Source organism: Poecile atricapillus, chromosome 2, assembly GCF_030490865.1.
Source record: "Poecile atricapillus isolate bPoeAtr1 chromosome 2, bPoeAtr1.hap1, whole genome shotgun sequence".
Classification (NCBI taxonomy): domain Eukaryota; kingdom Metazoa; phylum Chordata; class Aves; order Passeriformes; family Paridae; genus Poecile; species Poecile atricapillus.
The window spans coordinates 39,853,299-39,870,922 of record NC_081250.1 but is presented as its reverse complement, the minus strand read 5'-3'; the positions used below and the strand labels follow the sequence as shown (position 1 = coordinate 39,870,922).

The 17,624-nt window shown below is 36.6% G+C and overlaps 2 protein-coding genes across 17 annotated transcripts in view; both read left to right on the top strand.

Annotated features, from left to right (window-relative positions):
* The window catches only part of SLC4A7 (solute carrier family 4 member 7), a 92,820-nt gene extending 86,884 nt beyond the window's left edge, over window positions 1-5,936 (top strand). For 15 of the 16 annotated variants that reach the window (XM_058830758.1, XM_058830753.1, XM_058830750.1 and 12 more), the window contains one exon: window positions 1,482-5,936. In XM_058830758.1, the coding sequence (XP_058686741.1) occupies window positions 1,482-1,563 (82 nt within the window). In that variant the 3' untranslated portion in view covers window positions 1,564-5,936. The remainder of the gene's footprint in view (window positions 1-1,481) is intronic. The other variant, XR_009276775.1, reaches the window with a different exon arrangement.
* A 5,790-nt stretch (window positions 5,937-11,726) lies between these two features.
* NEK10 (NIMA related kinase 10) overlaps window positions 11,727-17,624 on the top strand; it is a 69,176-nt gene continuing 63,278 nt past the window's right edge. Inside the window, 6 exon segments of the mRNA XM_058831066.1 lie at window positions 11,727-11,800; window positions 12,120-12,180; window positions 13,335-13,465; window positions 13,963-14,059; window positions 16,632-16,688; window positions 17,233-17,326. Of these exon segments, the coding sequence (XP_058687049.1) occupies window positions 11,727-11,800; window positions 12,120-12,180; window positions 13,335-13,465; window positions 13,963-14,059; window positions 16,632-16,688; window positions 17,233-17,326 (514 nt within the window).

The following is a 17,624-nucleotide window of genomic DNA, read 5'->3' as shown; positions in this document are numbered from 1 at the left end:
ATGGAATTATATGCAATTCTAGAAAATCAGGCTTCTGACCAATTTGCAGTGTTTTTTGTTTTGCTTAGCCTTGTATTCATTATTCCATCTATTTACTGCGTTTTGCTCTAAGACATTTCCCTTGGATTCCATAACATACCCTGCTTGAGCTTAGTACAGTAAAAAATGCATCTTGGTAGGAAACTTGGTAAAACTACAAATGGAAAATAAAAACCAATGGTGCCAGAAAACAGCTTTTTAACAGGCAATCTGACATTACATTAATCTGGAAAAGCTGAAAGGCAGACTTCTTGAGCCTTAAATCAATTGGTTGTTGTTTTGAGGTATTTGCTACACTTTCTTTGCATCCCGTTGAGATTCAGAGGTGTCACTTCTCGTCATTCAAAAGTAATTTCCAGTAAATTACTCATTTCAGTTCTACTAAGGTTTTTCTGCATAACTGTCTTCATCTGGTGGTACAGACAGACATTTAATGCTGTGGTAAAAATGGTTCTGTAGGCACCGCTGTTTTCAGATTTATATTCAAATACTAACGCAGTTCAAAGGAGGTGTGTCTTTTATAATTGCAGGTGACGTGTTGTGTGGGTTGGCATGATTTATTAAAAATAATACATTTTTAAAAAGATAAATTTCCATTTTTTTTTCCTTTTCTGAATCGATCCAGATTGCCTTTTCTTTCCACCTCAGCCATTTATTGTAGTTTACAGACTCTGTGGAGTCCCAGTACCACTTGTATTTTCTAAGGAGATAGAGAATTTTTCTCTTTGCATGAATTTCTAATATTTTTTTTCCTTAAAGAGCAACTATACAGATGTGTCATCTCTTCTGAAACTTATCCTCCCTCTTACACTGTTCCATTTCATCTTCTAGTGACTTCCAACTACCTTGGGACATTCCTTATTGTCCTTCAGTTAGGCACAGCGTTGGTGTCCCTAGGAGTGTCAGTTGTTCAGGTGCCACTTACTTGTCTTTAGGGTCTTCTGCTTCACTTAATGGACACTTCCACAGGTTTCTTACTGTCCTCTGCTGTTGTTGGAAGTGTGGTTTTAAACAAACAGAAATGTCCTCCCATTCTTGTGAACAGATGGTTTCCCTGCCCAAGAATAAAGAAGTATTAGTAATACTACTTGTTACGCATTTTTGAGTATTTTTATATAGAGAGTTTTGCAGGCTGTATTGGAGGTTGGTTTGTTTGTTTTTAAAGATGTTTTTCATGAACAGTTTCCAATCAATCAAAGCAGTGGAATTGAATATGTATTTATGAATGAGATACTGGTTTTCTCTCTTTCAAGTTTGTACTGTTCCTGTGAATAGTATTTAACAATTACTAAAATGTAGTAGAAATGCCGTGTCATAATACATCATCATACATCATCCTTATGTAAAAACTTTCAGTGTTCATTGTGAAGTATAAAACGTTTGAAATTTAATCATTCCTAAAGTGAGCCAGACCTTATATTTTCTTCTTTGTTTTCAAACAGCCCTGAAAAACCAGAAAGTGTGAAAATAGAAGTGGAAAATTCACATGTTGTGAGATATGTGGATGCTGAAACATCTTTATAGAATGGAACCAATGGGAATTGTGTGTATTTGTGTGTATATATATCACTGTAGGATATTATGCCATGGAAGTGTGATTTCCAGTTTAAGGAGCAACATATATTTAATTTCTGCCATTGTTTAGGGCACTGTAGATATGCTTGCATAATGTGAAGATTTTTCCAGCAAATAAGATGAGTGGTAATCACACTTCAGCTATTTATTTTATTGGAAATTCTATTTTCATTTTTAAATAGGAAGACTGTAATGAATGCTTATTATTTTCAATAATCAATATGTGCATAAAAGTTACATCAGCTTTTGCTGATGATTACTGGTCCACATTGCTTAAAATTTTGCAATACCTCTGTTTATAATGTACGCTACAGAAGTTTTGTTTTCCATGCAGGCAATTAGTGCTTGTTTTTGCAGGGTATACTACTTTTGTGGTTTCATAGAACAAATGTTACTGTGCTGTTGACAAGAACTACTGTGTTTTATGTCTCCACTCCATGTTAGTGTTTTCTGGATTCTGTCTCTCCTACTCTACAGAAGTGGCCTAGAGCCCTAAGTCAGGTGGTTAGTTAAGCCTTAAAATGTATTTAAATTCCCTGGTGTGCTGCTTTCTTTGTTTATTTGAATTCCCTTGCGTTTTCATTATTGTCCAGTAGCAGTATGAGTGCAGTAATGGTAGTTACAATCCCAAGTCAGTATTTGCCATTCTGGACACTCCACGTTTACACAATATAAATTGGGTTTACAGGCAGTAATTGGTCTATAGGAAATTATAAGTACTTACCACGTCAATACTCTTGAATTCTTTTCTTCCTATTTTTGCTGATGTTTTTTCCCATGGATTTTCAGTGTCCGATTTACTCAGCTCTAAAAGTATTTCATATCTTCATCAAATATATTTCTTGGTTAATAAATTTTTTAATTTACTGTGTATTTGATTAAATTAGTTGTAGCTCAATTCTGGAATAGATTTATGATCAGTATTATTTTATGGATTACTAATTGCTTGTGGTATTTGTATGTACAGTTCTGATTCTCTCTGTTGTAAAGGGCATATATGATAGCACACCAACTTATTTTTAAACACTTTATTTATTTTAATTAGTATAAATTTCTATCATGTCAGATTAATTGAAAAAATAAATATTCATTTATTAAAGTAAATGGGATTTTTTGGGGACTCCACGGATAAAGATGCAGTCAGTACATTTATTGTACTTAGATTTTTGAGTTCTAGTGTTTAGCATTATAATATTTGAAATAATGAGAATTTTATATATAAATTAAAATCTTGATCACTTACCCACGCAGTTTCCATTCTTAATTTTTTTTTGCCTTATGTCTTAGTTTTTTGGGCTTTAATTTCCAACATTATCTCTTTACATTCTGAATTGCCACTAGCCGTTTCTGGATGCATTACAATGGCTTTAATTAGAATCTCTCCTCATTTAATTTTAGAAGATGCTGTTTGTTTAATTCTGCTTTTGGTGGAGTTGGGAGTTTTACCATGGACCAAGTGATAAAATTCTCAACAATTGCAAAAGGAGCTGATTCTGGAGGAGGGCAGACTTTATCTGAAACTGCCACTTGAGGTGGAATTTTGGTGCTCTTCAGCCAAGTGTCACCTGTAGAGAGGGTAATTGCATATTACAAAAATAAAGCAATCAGTCGGAATAAATAGAAACAATTAAAAAAAATATTTACATTATATGGACTGTTACTGTTCCCTTTAAATGTAATGCAATTATTTAACATTTTTTTCCTTTCCTTTTTTCATTTTACTGATTTCCAAGAAGACAGTTTAAAGAAAGGAAATCGTAGTGTACAGCAATATGAATAATGGTATCCAAACTGTCATAACAGGCTCAGGTCAGTGGCAAAGCAAGAAGCAAGAGAGGTCTGCATTACCAGTTTGACCAATACTGTGTAATGACCTGCGTTCTTAGATAAATAGTGTAGCTTGTGCCTTAGTTTGACTTTGCGTTATTTTCTGAAAGAGCACATGGTCCCTCTGATCAAACTGAGATAACAATGAAGCTACAACAGATGGTCTCTGAAAACTTTCTACATTATTTAACAAAAACCCCAAACACCACTATCTGCATGTCAGTGGTTGACTACTAAGTACCTCTTGCTCTGAATCAGGAAGGGAAGAGATGTTTTGAACATTTTATGTAGCATCATCCACAATACAGTATTTGTGTCCTCTCAGTAGTATTTTACACTTTGTGTTCACAGTCCTGCAACAGTTTCCAAAGACCCAAAAAATTACTAGAAGCCTCTTGGATTTCTGACTCTTTAACGCTGGAAATCAGAGTTCCATGATGCTGCACACCTTGCATTTGGCTTCTACTTGAGAATGGTTAAATTTTGGTCAATATTACAGGAAGTGGGTATATTTTGAGTAAAGTTGAAAGGAAACAAAACCAAAGCCCCACAGGTTCTAATCACGGTATTTATTTAATTATGTAGATATTTTAGTCAGTGCCAGAAATATCATGACTTGGCAAACCAGTTGACAGTGATCTTTAGTTCCAATGTTCTTGGGCAGTAGTTAACACTTGCACTTTGTTGCCATATGAACAGCAGACTGGTATTAAGTGCATAAATCCCTGTTGCTGATGTATGATTAAGTGATTCACAGCTCATTTTACAACTTCTCTGCTTTAAAATCACACAGAGTATTAAAATAAGACAGCTAAGGATGTAGTTTATTGTATGTAGATACGTGTTTTGCCTTAATGGATGCAAAAGAGCAGTGATAATTGCTGTGCACTGATTTTTTTTTTTCCATAGGGCTTAAGCCCTGTAAAAACAACGCCAATGGATTTCCATTCCAACAGTTTTAGAGGAAAATAAACAACCCTGCACTTTTTATAGATGCCTTGGTTTCCTGGAATGGAGCTTAGTGCTACTGTGTACCTGGCTGCAGAGCCACCTCAGGAAGTCCCTCTTTCATTTTTTTTCTCTTCTTTTACCTTTTTTCTTTTTTTTCTAATTTATTTATAAATATGTTTACATTAAATGTAGGTCTTAATTTTGACCACTCCATTTAAATTATCATCTAAAATGTATCATTTAAAACGCAGTTTTGTGTTTAAATTATATTCTAGAAAACTCATTCTTACTATTTTCGTATGTATTACAGTGACACATTTTTCATTCTGTTTACATAAGCCCAAGGTAACAACAGTTTCCTCCTAGATTAATTTTGCAGCTATACCATAATATTTTATACAGTTGTTCAATGAAATGTTCCAAATTGCCAAGTTTGTCATCATAAACCTGTCAGGGTAGAACTTGGTGCCCTAATGGTTTTGGAATATTTTTCAACCAAGTATCTTGGCCATTTTTTCTTCATTTAATGTAAGCTCTCCCATAAGTTATCATTAGCTTCACCTGCATCTCTGTCCTTATACGGTCACTTCCTAATTCGTGCCCTTTGCAAAGGCAGGTTCGACAGGCTGTAAAATATTTCTGTAACAAATGGGTGTCACGTTGCAGAGCCTGCACCGCTCTAAAGGGTTTGTCTTGTACATAGGTTGTGTAAATCATAAAGTAAATGGTTCATGACTCTCAGTTCACAAATGTAATCTGTCAGGCGAGCACCACAGTGAGCTTAGTTTTCTTTTTGCTTTCGTATGATTAGTAATGTTTTAATTACTCATCTAGGACAAAATTATCAAGTACAGTAAAATGTGGGAAATACTTTGTTTATACCAACAGTAATTTATTTTATGGCAAATTTTAAGATTATAGATGCACACAGCTTTGAGTCAGCATAAGTGTAGTGCTATAAATAAAGCAAACTGCTCAGTAAGTTTGTCAATTTTATTTTATAATGTTCTTAGTGAAGACTTAGAGGACTTTGTAGTTGGCATTGAACTTTACCTAAAAACTCTTTAATATTCGATTTAGTATCTGTTGACATTTATTTGGAATAATGAATGAGTTTGAAAATCGATACTTTTCTAAATGATTTTATTGGAAAGACACATAATTTCTAGTAATTTCCTTTCTATTGTTATTGATACTCCTGTGCAAAGGTGTCTTCCGGGTTCAGCTTTTGCAGCTGAACTGCAGTTTTGATTTTAATACTCTTTATTTGAAATGTGATTGCATACTGTATGGTTCGAATTTTTTATGACTGCTTTTCTAATTACAGTGACGTTTTCTTACTTTATAAACAAATCCAAAGCAAATGAAAACATTATTCCAACTGTAGAATCAATATTCAGTTTATACAGAAAACACAACTCTCAGACTTGTCTTTAATGTGAAAGATTCAGCCTTTGTGTTGTTTTAATTACTGCTAGAATAAAAATATCTTTTGTAACGTTTCAGAAAGTTGGTAAAAGCAATAAACAATCTCCTGGACTCCATTCAGGCCACTTCTGTTTTTATTGCCCCGGGCTGGGGTCGGGCCCTGCGGGGCGGGCCCAGCCGGGGCGTCCCCGTGCTCATGGCAACGGTGTCGGGCGGAAGCGGTACCCACTGCGCAGCACGGCGGCTCGCGATTGGCCGGCGGGCCAAGAAGAGGGGAGGCGATTGGCTAAGGGATCCCGCCCCGGCGGAGGGGCACCGCGGGGAGCGGGAGGGACGGGACGGGACAGGAACCCAGGGAAACTCAAGGCAACGGGGGGCGAGTCCTGTCGAGGGCAGGGAAGGGTAGGGATGGCGATGCTATGTCCCCATGCTCCTCCCGTTCCACTTCATGACGTGCTCCATAACCCTGCACTTCACCAGCTCTGAGCTTTCAGTAGGCATTGAATAATCTCGTGATTCCCAAAGGCTCTAAGTGATAGCGGTATAATTCCCTACACAGGTCTGCTTGGTAGTGAGAGTAGAGAGGGTGAACTTCCAAGAGCTACGTGTTATTCTCATATTCTTGAGTTGATACTAAACTGAGCTGCTTACTAGACCTCAGAAATCTCCTATTAGTTAATTTTTTTAGGGTTTGTTTTTTTTTTGGGGGGGGGGGGTGTATTTGGGCTTTTGTTTTGTTTTACTTTGTTTTGTTTTGTTTTTTACTTCCATATGTGAACTGCTGTTTAACAGGGTGGATTTAGGCAAACTGTACAGAGGAAAGAGGAAAGTTATGCTCTGGAAATTAACCAAGAGACTGCCATTTGGTGGACCCAGTAATCTGAGAATAGGCCTGGCCAGTTATGGATTGAGGTGTTACAGAGAGAAAACAAAAACCAGCAAAAGACAAACAGCCCCAAAACAGCAGTAGCTTAAATGTTTTCATTTGTCAGGAGAACAGGAAGAACCTTATACTTGTTAACCTTTAGAGAATCTCTAAAGAAGTTATTAAAGATTGAGACATATATGTAGGTGGAAGTTTTTGTGTGTAGCAACCACACAAAATAAGTTTTCATATTGATTCAGTTAATAAAATGAAGGAACTATTCTTCAAATATTGTCTCTGTGGGTTCTTCAATACAATTTCCTAGACTAACAGACTATCACTGGGGATCTATTATGAGTGCCATGCTCTTTGAGAACACGAGGGGAAGTCAGCCAGAATTCCCTTTTTTTCCAACAGACTGGATAAAGAAAAATATCTTTTGGGAATTTTTCATCGCCTTTGATGCTTCCTTTGCATTCATTTTGGCCATGTTTGAAATCCATTTCTGTTTTGACAATAATATGTCTCCAACTGCTCTTTTAAGGAGCGAATTTTCACCTGACCTTCATCTGACCCAGATTCTGGTATTAGATACATTCCTATCTAGGAACAGCATCAAAAGTCGTATTAAAGCAGACATATCTACTGCTTCTTTATCCACCTTAAGCCTGTTATCCTTTGTGTGATTAGACAGTGGAATTTGGCCACTGGAGGAATTAAGAAAAGAGTTTAGGAGAAAATCAAGCAACTAGTTGGCTTACAAACTATCCATATCCAGTAGTTATTGCTACTAAAGATTATAAGGAATGTGAAACATCTTATTGTTGAAGAGACCATTACACTAATCAGTGGGGGTTGATTAATCCTCCAATGCTGCTTTGTGGTTTTGTCTGTTTGGGGGCTTGTTTTTACCTTCTGAAGCTTATGTGCTTATGTCATCTGGGACAGATACTACACTGGGCCACAGATCAAGTCTGGGGGAATTTCTTTGTCTCCTGTTTCTCATCATGTGGATTCTTTAATTTCTGACAGGGTTCTTGGAGCATTTCTTGTCCTAGCCTTCATTCCAGTGCTGTCAGAATGCATCTCTCTTCCTATGTAATTAAATCAACAAAACTAATTAAATGTAATTATGCTCAATTAAAATGAATAGCATTACTATTGCTCTAATTTCATTGTCTTAAATGGAATTAAATAAGACTGTGCTGTAAAGACATTTTTCTTTTAACGTGTCTCTGTTCTTTAATAGTTGTCTGATTTCACTTTTTATCTGGCACAACTGAGTGTTGTTTGGTGTGTTTCTTACACATTCCTTATGACTGGTGTCATAGCAGGAGAATAGTTGTGAGGACAGTGAATAGCCTGGCTCCATGGAAATTTCTGCTGGCATGAGTAAGGAAGAAACACAGGGTGGGAACTCACTCAGTGAATTCAAGAAAGTCAAATAACTATGAGAACAGGTAAGGGAATATTAATGTCTGTTTTCTGTCATGTTTCTGGATGATAGAAAGACAATGGAGTTTTTTCTGTTTGTCTACCCCTCACTCCAGTCATGGTGCTACTAATACCTACCTGGTTTAATGACTGGCTACTGATGGAAGGGCTTTCTGCTCTTCTCCCTCTATTTACACCTCTGCATTCCTGCCCTGTCAGCAGAGACACTCATCAGGCCACTCTAACTGAGCTAAATTGTTCGGAAAGTAACAATGCAAAGGGAAGTGTATTTTTTCTCTGTGTTTAGCTCTCTAAACTGGCTCAGGTTTGGGTCAGATTTGCTGAACAGGTAGAGAAGAATTGCTAGCCAAAGGGGAAGGGAAGGAATGGGGAAAGCCATTTTCACTGGCAGCTGTTAATTATTTAGTTTAATCTCTGTAGTTAGGTGAAGGGCATAACACTCTAAGCTGCATGGATAAATCCTCCTTTCTGTATGTTGTCCCTGCCCTTGTACAGTCGAAGTACTTTGGAGACAAGATAATCAGGGCTAAAGTAAGAGAGATTATTTGTAACCTGAATCAGGTTTCCCAATCCAGTGAGCTGTGCATCTGAGATTATATTGGGTTGACAGACTGAAGAGGTCAGTGCAGGGTCAGTTTGTGACCAGAGCTGGCCTCTTTCTTGAAGGGCTTCCTGACCTGTGGTGGCTTGTTGGCCTCTAGGAAACAGAGAGGTAACCTCAGGGTGAGTCCTCAGGGCTGGGTGAGGGCTGTATCCTTGAGTGACCAGTGTCCCTTCATTCTCAGCAGCAGTGAAGGGAGTTTGGCTTTATGTTTATCAGGTTCGATTATGCATAGGAACTTTTAGATCTGTAATGGCAACAAACATTTTTTAATATTTGTCATCTATTACTCTGTTTCATCTTTACCAAGGTAGAGTAAACAGCAAAAGAATCGGAATGGCAGCCCTAAAGCAAGGTTGATTGACAGTTGTAAAATGTTCTAAATAATCACAAAGACCTAACAGTTCTGGAAATCATAGCCATACTGGGAATCCTGCTGTTTCTGGTTTGGAGATTTAACCCAGGAATTTCACAGGATGCTGAAAACTTTAACGCTTAACTCTGTTTGCTCATGGACAAGTTATTTGTGTGTGGTTTGGCTGGTGTTTAGTTTGTTGGAATCTGTTCTTTATGCACACATACTCATGGTCAAGTAGACAATTTGTGAGTTTCATAGTATTTCCTACTGTGCAGATGTGAGGTGCTCATTGCAACATGTCATGCCTCAGTACAACCACAAGGTTGGGGCTGGGGAGATGATATAAGAATATCACTGAAACAATACATGGAAATTTTTACCCCTGATAATTCTTAATGTGCTTAGCAATGTATGTGGCTTCTCTTAACTTTTAATGCTCTTGAAGCAAAGGAAATAAATGCTTTGAGCAAACTGCATTCAGTTTAGTCTGAACTCAGTAGTTTTGTCTGTCGAGTGGTAGAACAAATCCTGTTTTTATTTCTTCCCTGGTAATAACTGGTGCCACAGAAGTTTTCTGAGCTGTTTTTTAATAATCTTCTTGAGCAGATGCATGGAAGAGAGCAGAGAAGTTTCTTGTGGATGCAGATCAATGATTCCCTGTGGTAGGATAAAGGTTTGTTTAAAAGACTAGACACGGATGAACTGGGCTTACAGGCCACTTCCGAGAGGGATTTAATAGAGTGCACGAGTTCATACTGTCAACAGTTGCATTTTGGGTAGTTCTGTGATTGTGTAACTGGAAAAATGATGTGAGATTGTATAACTGGGAAAATGACTCTGATGTTCATTTGGAAAGGAGCAGCTTCTGGTAATTTTCAATGCTTTTGTTTCATGACCAGTTTCCTCCTCCTTCTTTTTCTTTGCCTTTATGGAAAGGAGAAATAAAAATCAGTAGCAGAGGAATTCTACACTGCACAGCAAGAAAAGGAGGCCATCAGTTTCGTTACAGAAAATTCTGTTAAAGACACACCAAAAGGAACATCCAAACAATCCAGTGAACAGTAAATTAGGTAGAAAGGATCAGGCAGTGGTATTATATCCTTCATTTTTAAATTGAAAGTGCTCTACCGATATGCTACAGCTGTAGGATAATTCGACAGCCCCAGCCTGTGCCTGACCCTTTTCTTTTTTTCACTCAGAGGATCTGCATCAATACAGCTGCTTTAGTTGCAGCAAGAGATTCCTGTTGAATATCCTCTTTCCAGGTCTTTCTGTATGTTTCGAGGGCTTCAGAAGATTTTCAGTGAACAGGTGCTGTGTACTGTGCAAATGACTAGCTCAGGGCTTTTGTGGGAGGTCAGACCTATAGACTGAATGTTTTTCTGCAGGAATTTGGTGTGTGGTAATGTCCCTGATGAGGCCATGCTGTGTAGTTCTGCTCATCTGTGGAAAGAAGCTGTGTGTCCCACTGCAAGGACAGCAGGTAGGTTTGGTATAAGGCATTCAGGACACCTAGATTTTAAACTGGTGAAAATTTTTGTTATTCTTTGGCAGACTGTGTGATAGAATGGTTTGGGTTGAAGGAGTCTTAAGATCATCAAGTTCCAAGCCATGGCAGAGGCACCTGTCACGATATACTAAGCTGATCAGAGCACCATCCAACCTGACCTTCAACACTTCCATGGATGGGGTGTCCACAACTTCTTTGGGCAACCTGTTCCACTGCCTTATCACCTTCACAGTAAAGAATTTCCTTCTAATAAGTAATCAAAACCTGAATTCTTTTAGCATAAAGTCATCATCCCTTGTCCTAACACCACAGGCTGGTGTAAAAGTCCTTCTCCAACTCTTTTGTAGGCCCTTTTAGGTACGGGATTGCTGCTTGATATCCTCCTGGAGCCTTCTTTTCTCCAGGCCGAACAACCCTAACTTTCTCAGCTTCTCTCAGCAGAGAGAAGTTGCTCCAGCCCTATGATCCTCTTTGTTGCCCTCCTCTAGACTCATTCCAACAGGTCCCTGTTGTCCTTTCGATGGGGACCCCAGAGCTGGATGCAGTAATCTAGGTGGGGGTCTCAGAAGAGTGGAGTAGAGAGAGAGAATCACCTCTCTCAACTTGCTGCGTCTAATTTTTTTGTCAGGTTCCTCCTTTTTCTACCCTTCCTTTGACTTGTTTATTTGGATGATATAACTATTATATTCTCTGTTGTCTGGACAGCAGCTTGTTGTTAACAACCTTGATATTGGCCTGTAAGCACTGCTGTAACATAACCAGCCAATTCACAGAGAGAAATAATGGCAAGAAGATGAAAGAGGAGGAAAAATCCTAATAAAAAATACTTGAAAGAGCAAGACAGTATTGTCTACACATGTGTTGTAAAACCAAGGTTTCTGTATGTTGGGTTAATAGTTTTCTTATTCATGTCTGGAATTTCAGAGGATATCCTGATACAATGCCCAAGGTTTCATGCTGAGAAAATGGCAAAGCTGGTTTTTTTCCCTAAAGGCAGTATCAGTTGGTTCTCTAAGTAAATGTGTTCCTCTTGCTGCAGTGATACAATTCTTTCTATCTACTTTGTTTTTAAGGAAATTATTTTTTAGCCCCATAATGATAATAATAGTGTTACACAATGCCTGATCAGGACAAAAAGCTGAGGAGCACAGAAAAAGCAACAGACAAAAAGCCTCCTGGGATCTCTATGAGGTATAATATCTGACGTTTTACTTTGAACTTCAGCAGGACTCATGTGGAATTTGCACTGGCTGCCAAAGCAGAATGCTTCAATTTGAAATACAGTATAAACATGACAACTGTTACTCTGGTCACAAAGTTTATTTACACCTTTGTTGATTTAAAGCATGATGGAAAAGCTGTAAATTCTTCTGTGTGCAACATGTGGACACCAGGCAACACTAGAAAACTTTATTTTCTGTCAGTAGCTTTGTTGCTTGTTGACCTTCTTTACACTTATGGAAATACTTTTATGTAACTATTAACATATACTGTTGTGTTTTTTTCCTAGGGATTATTCTGATCTAAAAAGCCTTCAGTCTCTCTTAAGTGTTCAGTCAAAGAACCAAGAGGTATTTTTCAATAACTGTTATTAAATGTGCTTTAGAATTATAATTAATGGTGATTATGGATTCTGGCATATGCTTAGAACATTGCATTCTGTAATGATTAAAACATGTTAGCAAAATCTTGAGTAGTGGATGTCTTTCTTCCTGTCTCTTTTTTTTTTTTTTTTTTTTTTTTTTCTTGGCAATGTTAGACCTTCTATGTGGGAGAAATCACATTTAGAACGGGTAAAATAATGAAACCAATCCTCTTCCCATTCTACTATACCATATTTTTTTTATTTTAACAGGAAAAAATTGCTTTATTTTGTATCTTGAGCAGATTTTTTCCAGCTATGGTTGCATATAGTGAAGTAGCCTAGCAGATTTGTTTTCCTCTGTGCCCTTTCACAGTGTCACATGAAGGTAGGCTTAAAGATGTGTGAGTAACAGCATGGGAGAGAGTGGTAAAGAATATAAAGTAAGATCAGTATTTTAACCATAAACAATTTGTCTTTGAAGAATAACACTTCAGCTAAAAATATCCATGGCATAAATACCAACTTACAGGAGAAAGTCAAATCAAGTCAAATCTTCTTCACCTCAACTCACTTAGTGAAGCTTGTATTTGCCATTTGAAGCAAAGAGAACCAACACATGATGATGGGTGTGAGTCTTTGGAATCACAGAACATTTTCTCCCTTTCAATTCTGTAAAAAGATATGACAAAATGACTAAAGGATTCATCCATGTGAGGTAGGAGTTATGTACTTTCTACCTGGTTAGAGGCCTGGAATTACTTCTGAGCAGAAAGCTGAAACATGTGAGTTGTACAACCTAAAAAGAATGTGAAGGCTATGCAATTATGGAATTGGGACAGGTAAGAAGCATGGATACTGAGCATGTGTTGCAAATTTTGTCAAGCTTGCTATCATGAATTTTAAAAGACACCGTTCTTCACCTTTCTCTTACCTCTCTGTACTTGTTTTCCAGTCTTGCTTTGCATCAGTTTTCTACCACGTCTGTGTTGTTTAGCAGAGGGGGTGTGTGTATTCTATAATGGCAAGTTTTATGTCCAAAATTCAGGTCAGAACTTGAGAAAAGGTACTTTTGCCTGATAATATTCTCATAAAACTTCAAATACAGTGCTTGCCTCATGACTACTACCCCTTCCATCCTTCGTTCCAGCTATATATATTGAAAGCGGTCAAACCAGTGTGAGAAGAACTTGGCAAAATGTCAAAATCAATTAACAAAAGTCCAGTGGTCAATGGCAAGAATCAACAGAAGCTGTTGAGCTTGAAAAATTTAGGTAAAAATAATTTAAAAAAAGCTGATGATGACACTCTTGTATCTCTGAATATCTTTATGTATTTAAGGGTATCACTTTGTTGAGGTGTTGAAGGCATTTGTATTTTTACATATGTCTGTTACTTGCACTTTTCATGTTAATCCAGTATTTGAGATGAGAATGACATATTTTTAATTTTTTAAACCTTACTGTTTATGTTCCTGCCTTTGTAAGTTTCAAATTTTCCCATTCAACAGAGTATACTGGTGAGAGTTAATAAACTCATTTTAAAAAGTGATAATTGCTTTATTTGGAAAAGTTATACCATTCTCATAGTCCCAAATTATGCACAAGGCAGACTGTTAATGGCTGGCAATCTGAAATCATGCTATTCTATGGTAAATGCTGATATGACATTTCTTAGTTTTTGCTGCTAATGTTAAATTGTAGCAGTCTAAAACTGTCTTGTGTCAAGCTAATTTGAAATTCACCATTTTTCTTTTTTACTTCCTTATCAGCATGACCTACAAGAATGAGAGAAATTTTAGCAAACATCCCAAGCATCAGCTGTTTCAAGATATCTTTACAACTTTAGTTAAGGATAGTTACCTGCAGGTCAGTATGTGAAACACATTCATAAACAAGGAGGGCCACTTTTTCTTGCCTTCCATGAAGAAACAAGATGCATGCATAATATCCCATATTGTTACAACAATTCACCTTTCTGTGGAAATTACCAGCAGCATTTCATAATCTCAGTTTTGAACAACCACTTGTGTATTGGCTTTGAGGAGCAATGCTCAGGCTAGTGGGACAGAAGAATGAAGGACTGGGTATATGACAAAACTTGGATGACCAAAATTCTAACTGCTATGTTTTCTTGATAATTTAGCTGTATATGGTGTCTGTAATCTATTATTTGCTTTTGTAATCTATTTCACTGATTCTATTTGTATTTTATGGACTGCTGCCTTTATAGAGAGAAGCCAGTGGCTTCCATAAAATTCAGATGAGTTGATGCCGCTTGTTTGTATTTATTTGTATTTCTGAGTGTAACAGGATTGGAGAGGTTAATTTCTTATGCTGCTCTCATTTATGTGAGGAGAAAGTACAAGACCTTAAAAAAATACAGAGGGCAGAGAAAGATATTTTTGTGGAAAAAAGATGCATTTTTCAGGGTTTTTTTTTACTATATTCCTTTGCAGTGTATTGTATTTTCCTTTTTAAAGCCCAAATACATTTTCAAAAAAACCCTTAAGTGGTACAGAAGTTTAAAGAAGGAATCCTAGAGCGTTGAAAGGTATTAACGTATAACTTCTAGAATTTACAGAGGAATCTAAAAACACCACATAGTTTACTTAGACTTTTATTCAGAATCAACTGGGGAACTAGGGATCTCTTCTTTGATTATCTATATGGTAGTGAGTTTAAAACAGATCATTTAAGTGATTTTTAAATCTGGTATCTCTTTTTTGCATGTGAACTCAGTACTCACCAGTGGGAGGTCAGTGGCTCAGCTTCCTTTGCCAAAAATCTAAGAATAACTTACACTGTGATTTCCCAAGTTCTGTTTGTACATTCTGACATACTTGGCTTATATTTTAGTTTTCTTTGGTGGTTCCTTGTGATAGTGATATGGCAAAATAAGCCTCTTATGTTTAGAATGAAAGCACCCAGGCAAGGTTGATGAATCAAGCATAGATTAGTAGATATGTAGATAAGCTGGATTATACCCTGGTGTATCTAGTAATGTGTGTTGTAAATGTAACTGCAGTGGAAGTGGCTCTCAAATGTTATCCAGGCTCAGGGAATGGCTGTCCACCAAGGGAATATCTTCAGGCCGCTTTAAAATCTGTCCTGCAAATTTTGCACGCAGGTATATGGTTGCTGTTTTCTTTCCATGAAAGTTTTGTGCTGTTCTGAAGTGGCCAATTATGGAATCAAAATGAAAAATGATATTACTTTGGGCAGAATACTGGCATTGAAGTGCTGAGAGTTTGTTAGTATCTATTTGTAAAACATTTATTTTTATGGAAGTATTTTTAGCTATTGGCGTCATTCCCAACTACAGATGATGAAATGGGAAGAGAACTACCATGACCCATACACTGCTTCTGTTTCCAAGAAACCTATCTAAACAAATTTTGTCCTCTCAGTTAAAACAACAACAAAAAAACATATGGCAAAGATGTCTAATTTCAGGTTTATTTTAAATAGGGAAATGGGGATATATACTTTGAACAGGCAGTGGAAATAGTGATTCCATTACTGGTATTTTATGCAGGATTATTGCCCCTGGACACATTCTGCAAACCTGATTTGTGTTTTCTGACCTGTCTTATGCTGGAGAATCATATGGAGAAATATAAAGGAGGAAGTTCTATATGGAAGTACAATCCTATTTGAAGAACATTTTAACTAAGTAACAATTTATTCCCAGCATAATAGAATTAGAGTTTTTGAAAGCCAGAATATATTATGATAATTCAAAAAATATTTTAAATATAGCTATTTTTACTTCTGTGGCACTCATATTTTTGCATAAGTGTATTTTGTGCACTGAAGTTTGCTAGGTGGCTTCTCATTTACTTTGCTCTTTTGGGCCTCAATTCAACCACTAAAAGTTTATATCAAAGTACAGTTAGTTTGTTCTTAGAGACAAGTTTGTGCTTTCCCTCATCAGTGGTGCAGTGATAATAAGTGATGGCTGGTAATGCTTATATAATGAAATAAATTTATTTATAGCTGCTACTCTGTTTGAATATAAATGGTATTAAAAGTTCTATGGTATGCTATGTTGAACAGTTGTAGCTCACTAATTGTCTAGTCAGTTGATTCGGAATCAAACTGTTTTATTGAAGTGTTCAAACATTTCTTTTATTGCATTTAGTTTATAACTTGCTCAATTTCTGATATGTCTTATGTCATGTCTGTTGTTGCTGACCCTAACAAAGAAATGGTAAATCTCCATAACAGATGGCTTGCTCATTGCTCTGAGCCCTAGACTTGGTATTTGACTTTGTCATATAGATACGTAAAATTCCCATAATGTAGTTAGTGAAGGAAACAGAAAGCTCCAGTTTAAATTTCATCTCTTGTGATTTTATTTATCTACTTATTTTAAATAATTCTTAACTTTTTTGTTTGTTTGTTGGTTTTTGGTTTTTGTTTTCTAATTTTCCTGTAGGAAATGCTCCACAGCCTGGGTGGAATTGAAAGTCTAGCTCAGCTAGAAATCCCCATAGTACCTTTGTCCATTATGTTGCATGTCAGTTTATTATGATTAGAATGATATATACTGTAAAAAGCAGTGTACAGATATTCTTGGTTTATGGGGAGAAGTGACTCTGTTCCTCAATTTTTCCGTGAGCAGTTGGTGTGGGTTTTTTCACTAGTTTTCAAAACAATTGTCCTATAATCTAGCTGCATTCATCTAGGTCTTCTGGTTAGGAGACTTAAGAAATGCCTCCTGAAGTGGGAGAATAGAAAAGTCAACACAATTGGTTCAGTCAAAAGAAACTGTAGACTTTTGAATGGAGATGAGAAAAGTCACCCTGCACTGTAGCAAATGACTTTGCAAAGAGAAAAGTATACTGCATAAATGGGTTTTTTTAAATGTTGGAACAGGTTTAAACCTTGAGGCTACACTACTATTGCATTGCAGAATATTTTTTCATGAAACAGATGCACCACCTACAGGCTCTACCTGTGAAGAACAGTCTAGGATTGTGAAGTCTTCAAACTCTTTTTCCTAATGATATCCTTTATTTTTCCTCCCCTACTTGCAGTATATGGAAACAGTAGCGAATCATTATCTTAATTATGGAGAACAGCAGCAGAATGTAGACAAGTTGATCAACATGACATTTAAGTGCAATAGCTGTTAACAGAAATGATAAGGCTACTCACAACTTTTTGTGTGAGGCTTAAAATGTTAAAAATACTTGAGGATGTCATTAAGATACTATTATATTCAATATAGGCATCATTACACTAGTGAAAGCTAAAATTCCTGTAGAAAAGAACAGCTTGTTTTTCTACATAAGTAATATTTCTTTAGGAAATTAGTATCTTTTTGTGCATTGAAATAAAAGAGTAAAATGAGCTACTTATGGTTCAAAGAACTTATACAGTATTTTACTCTGTTATCTCACTGGTAAAATGAAAATATTAGTGAGAA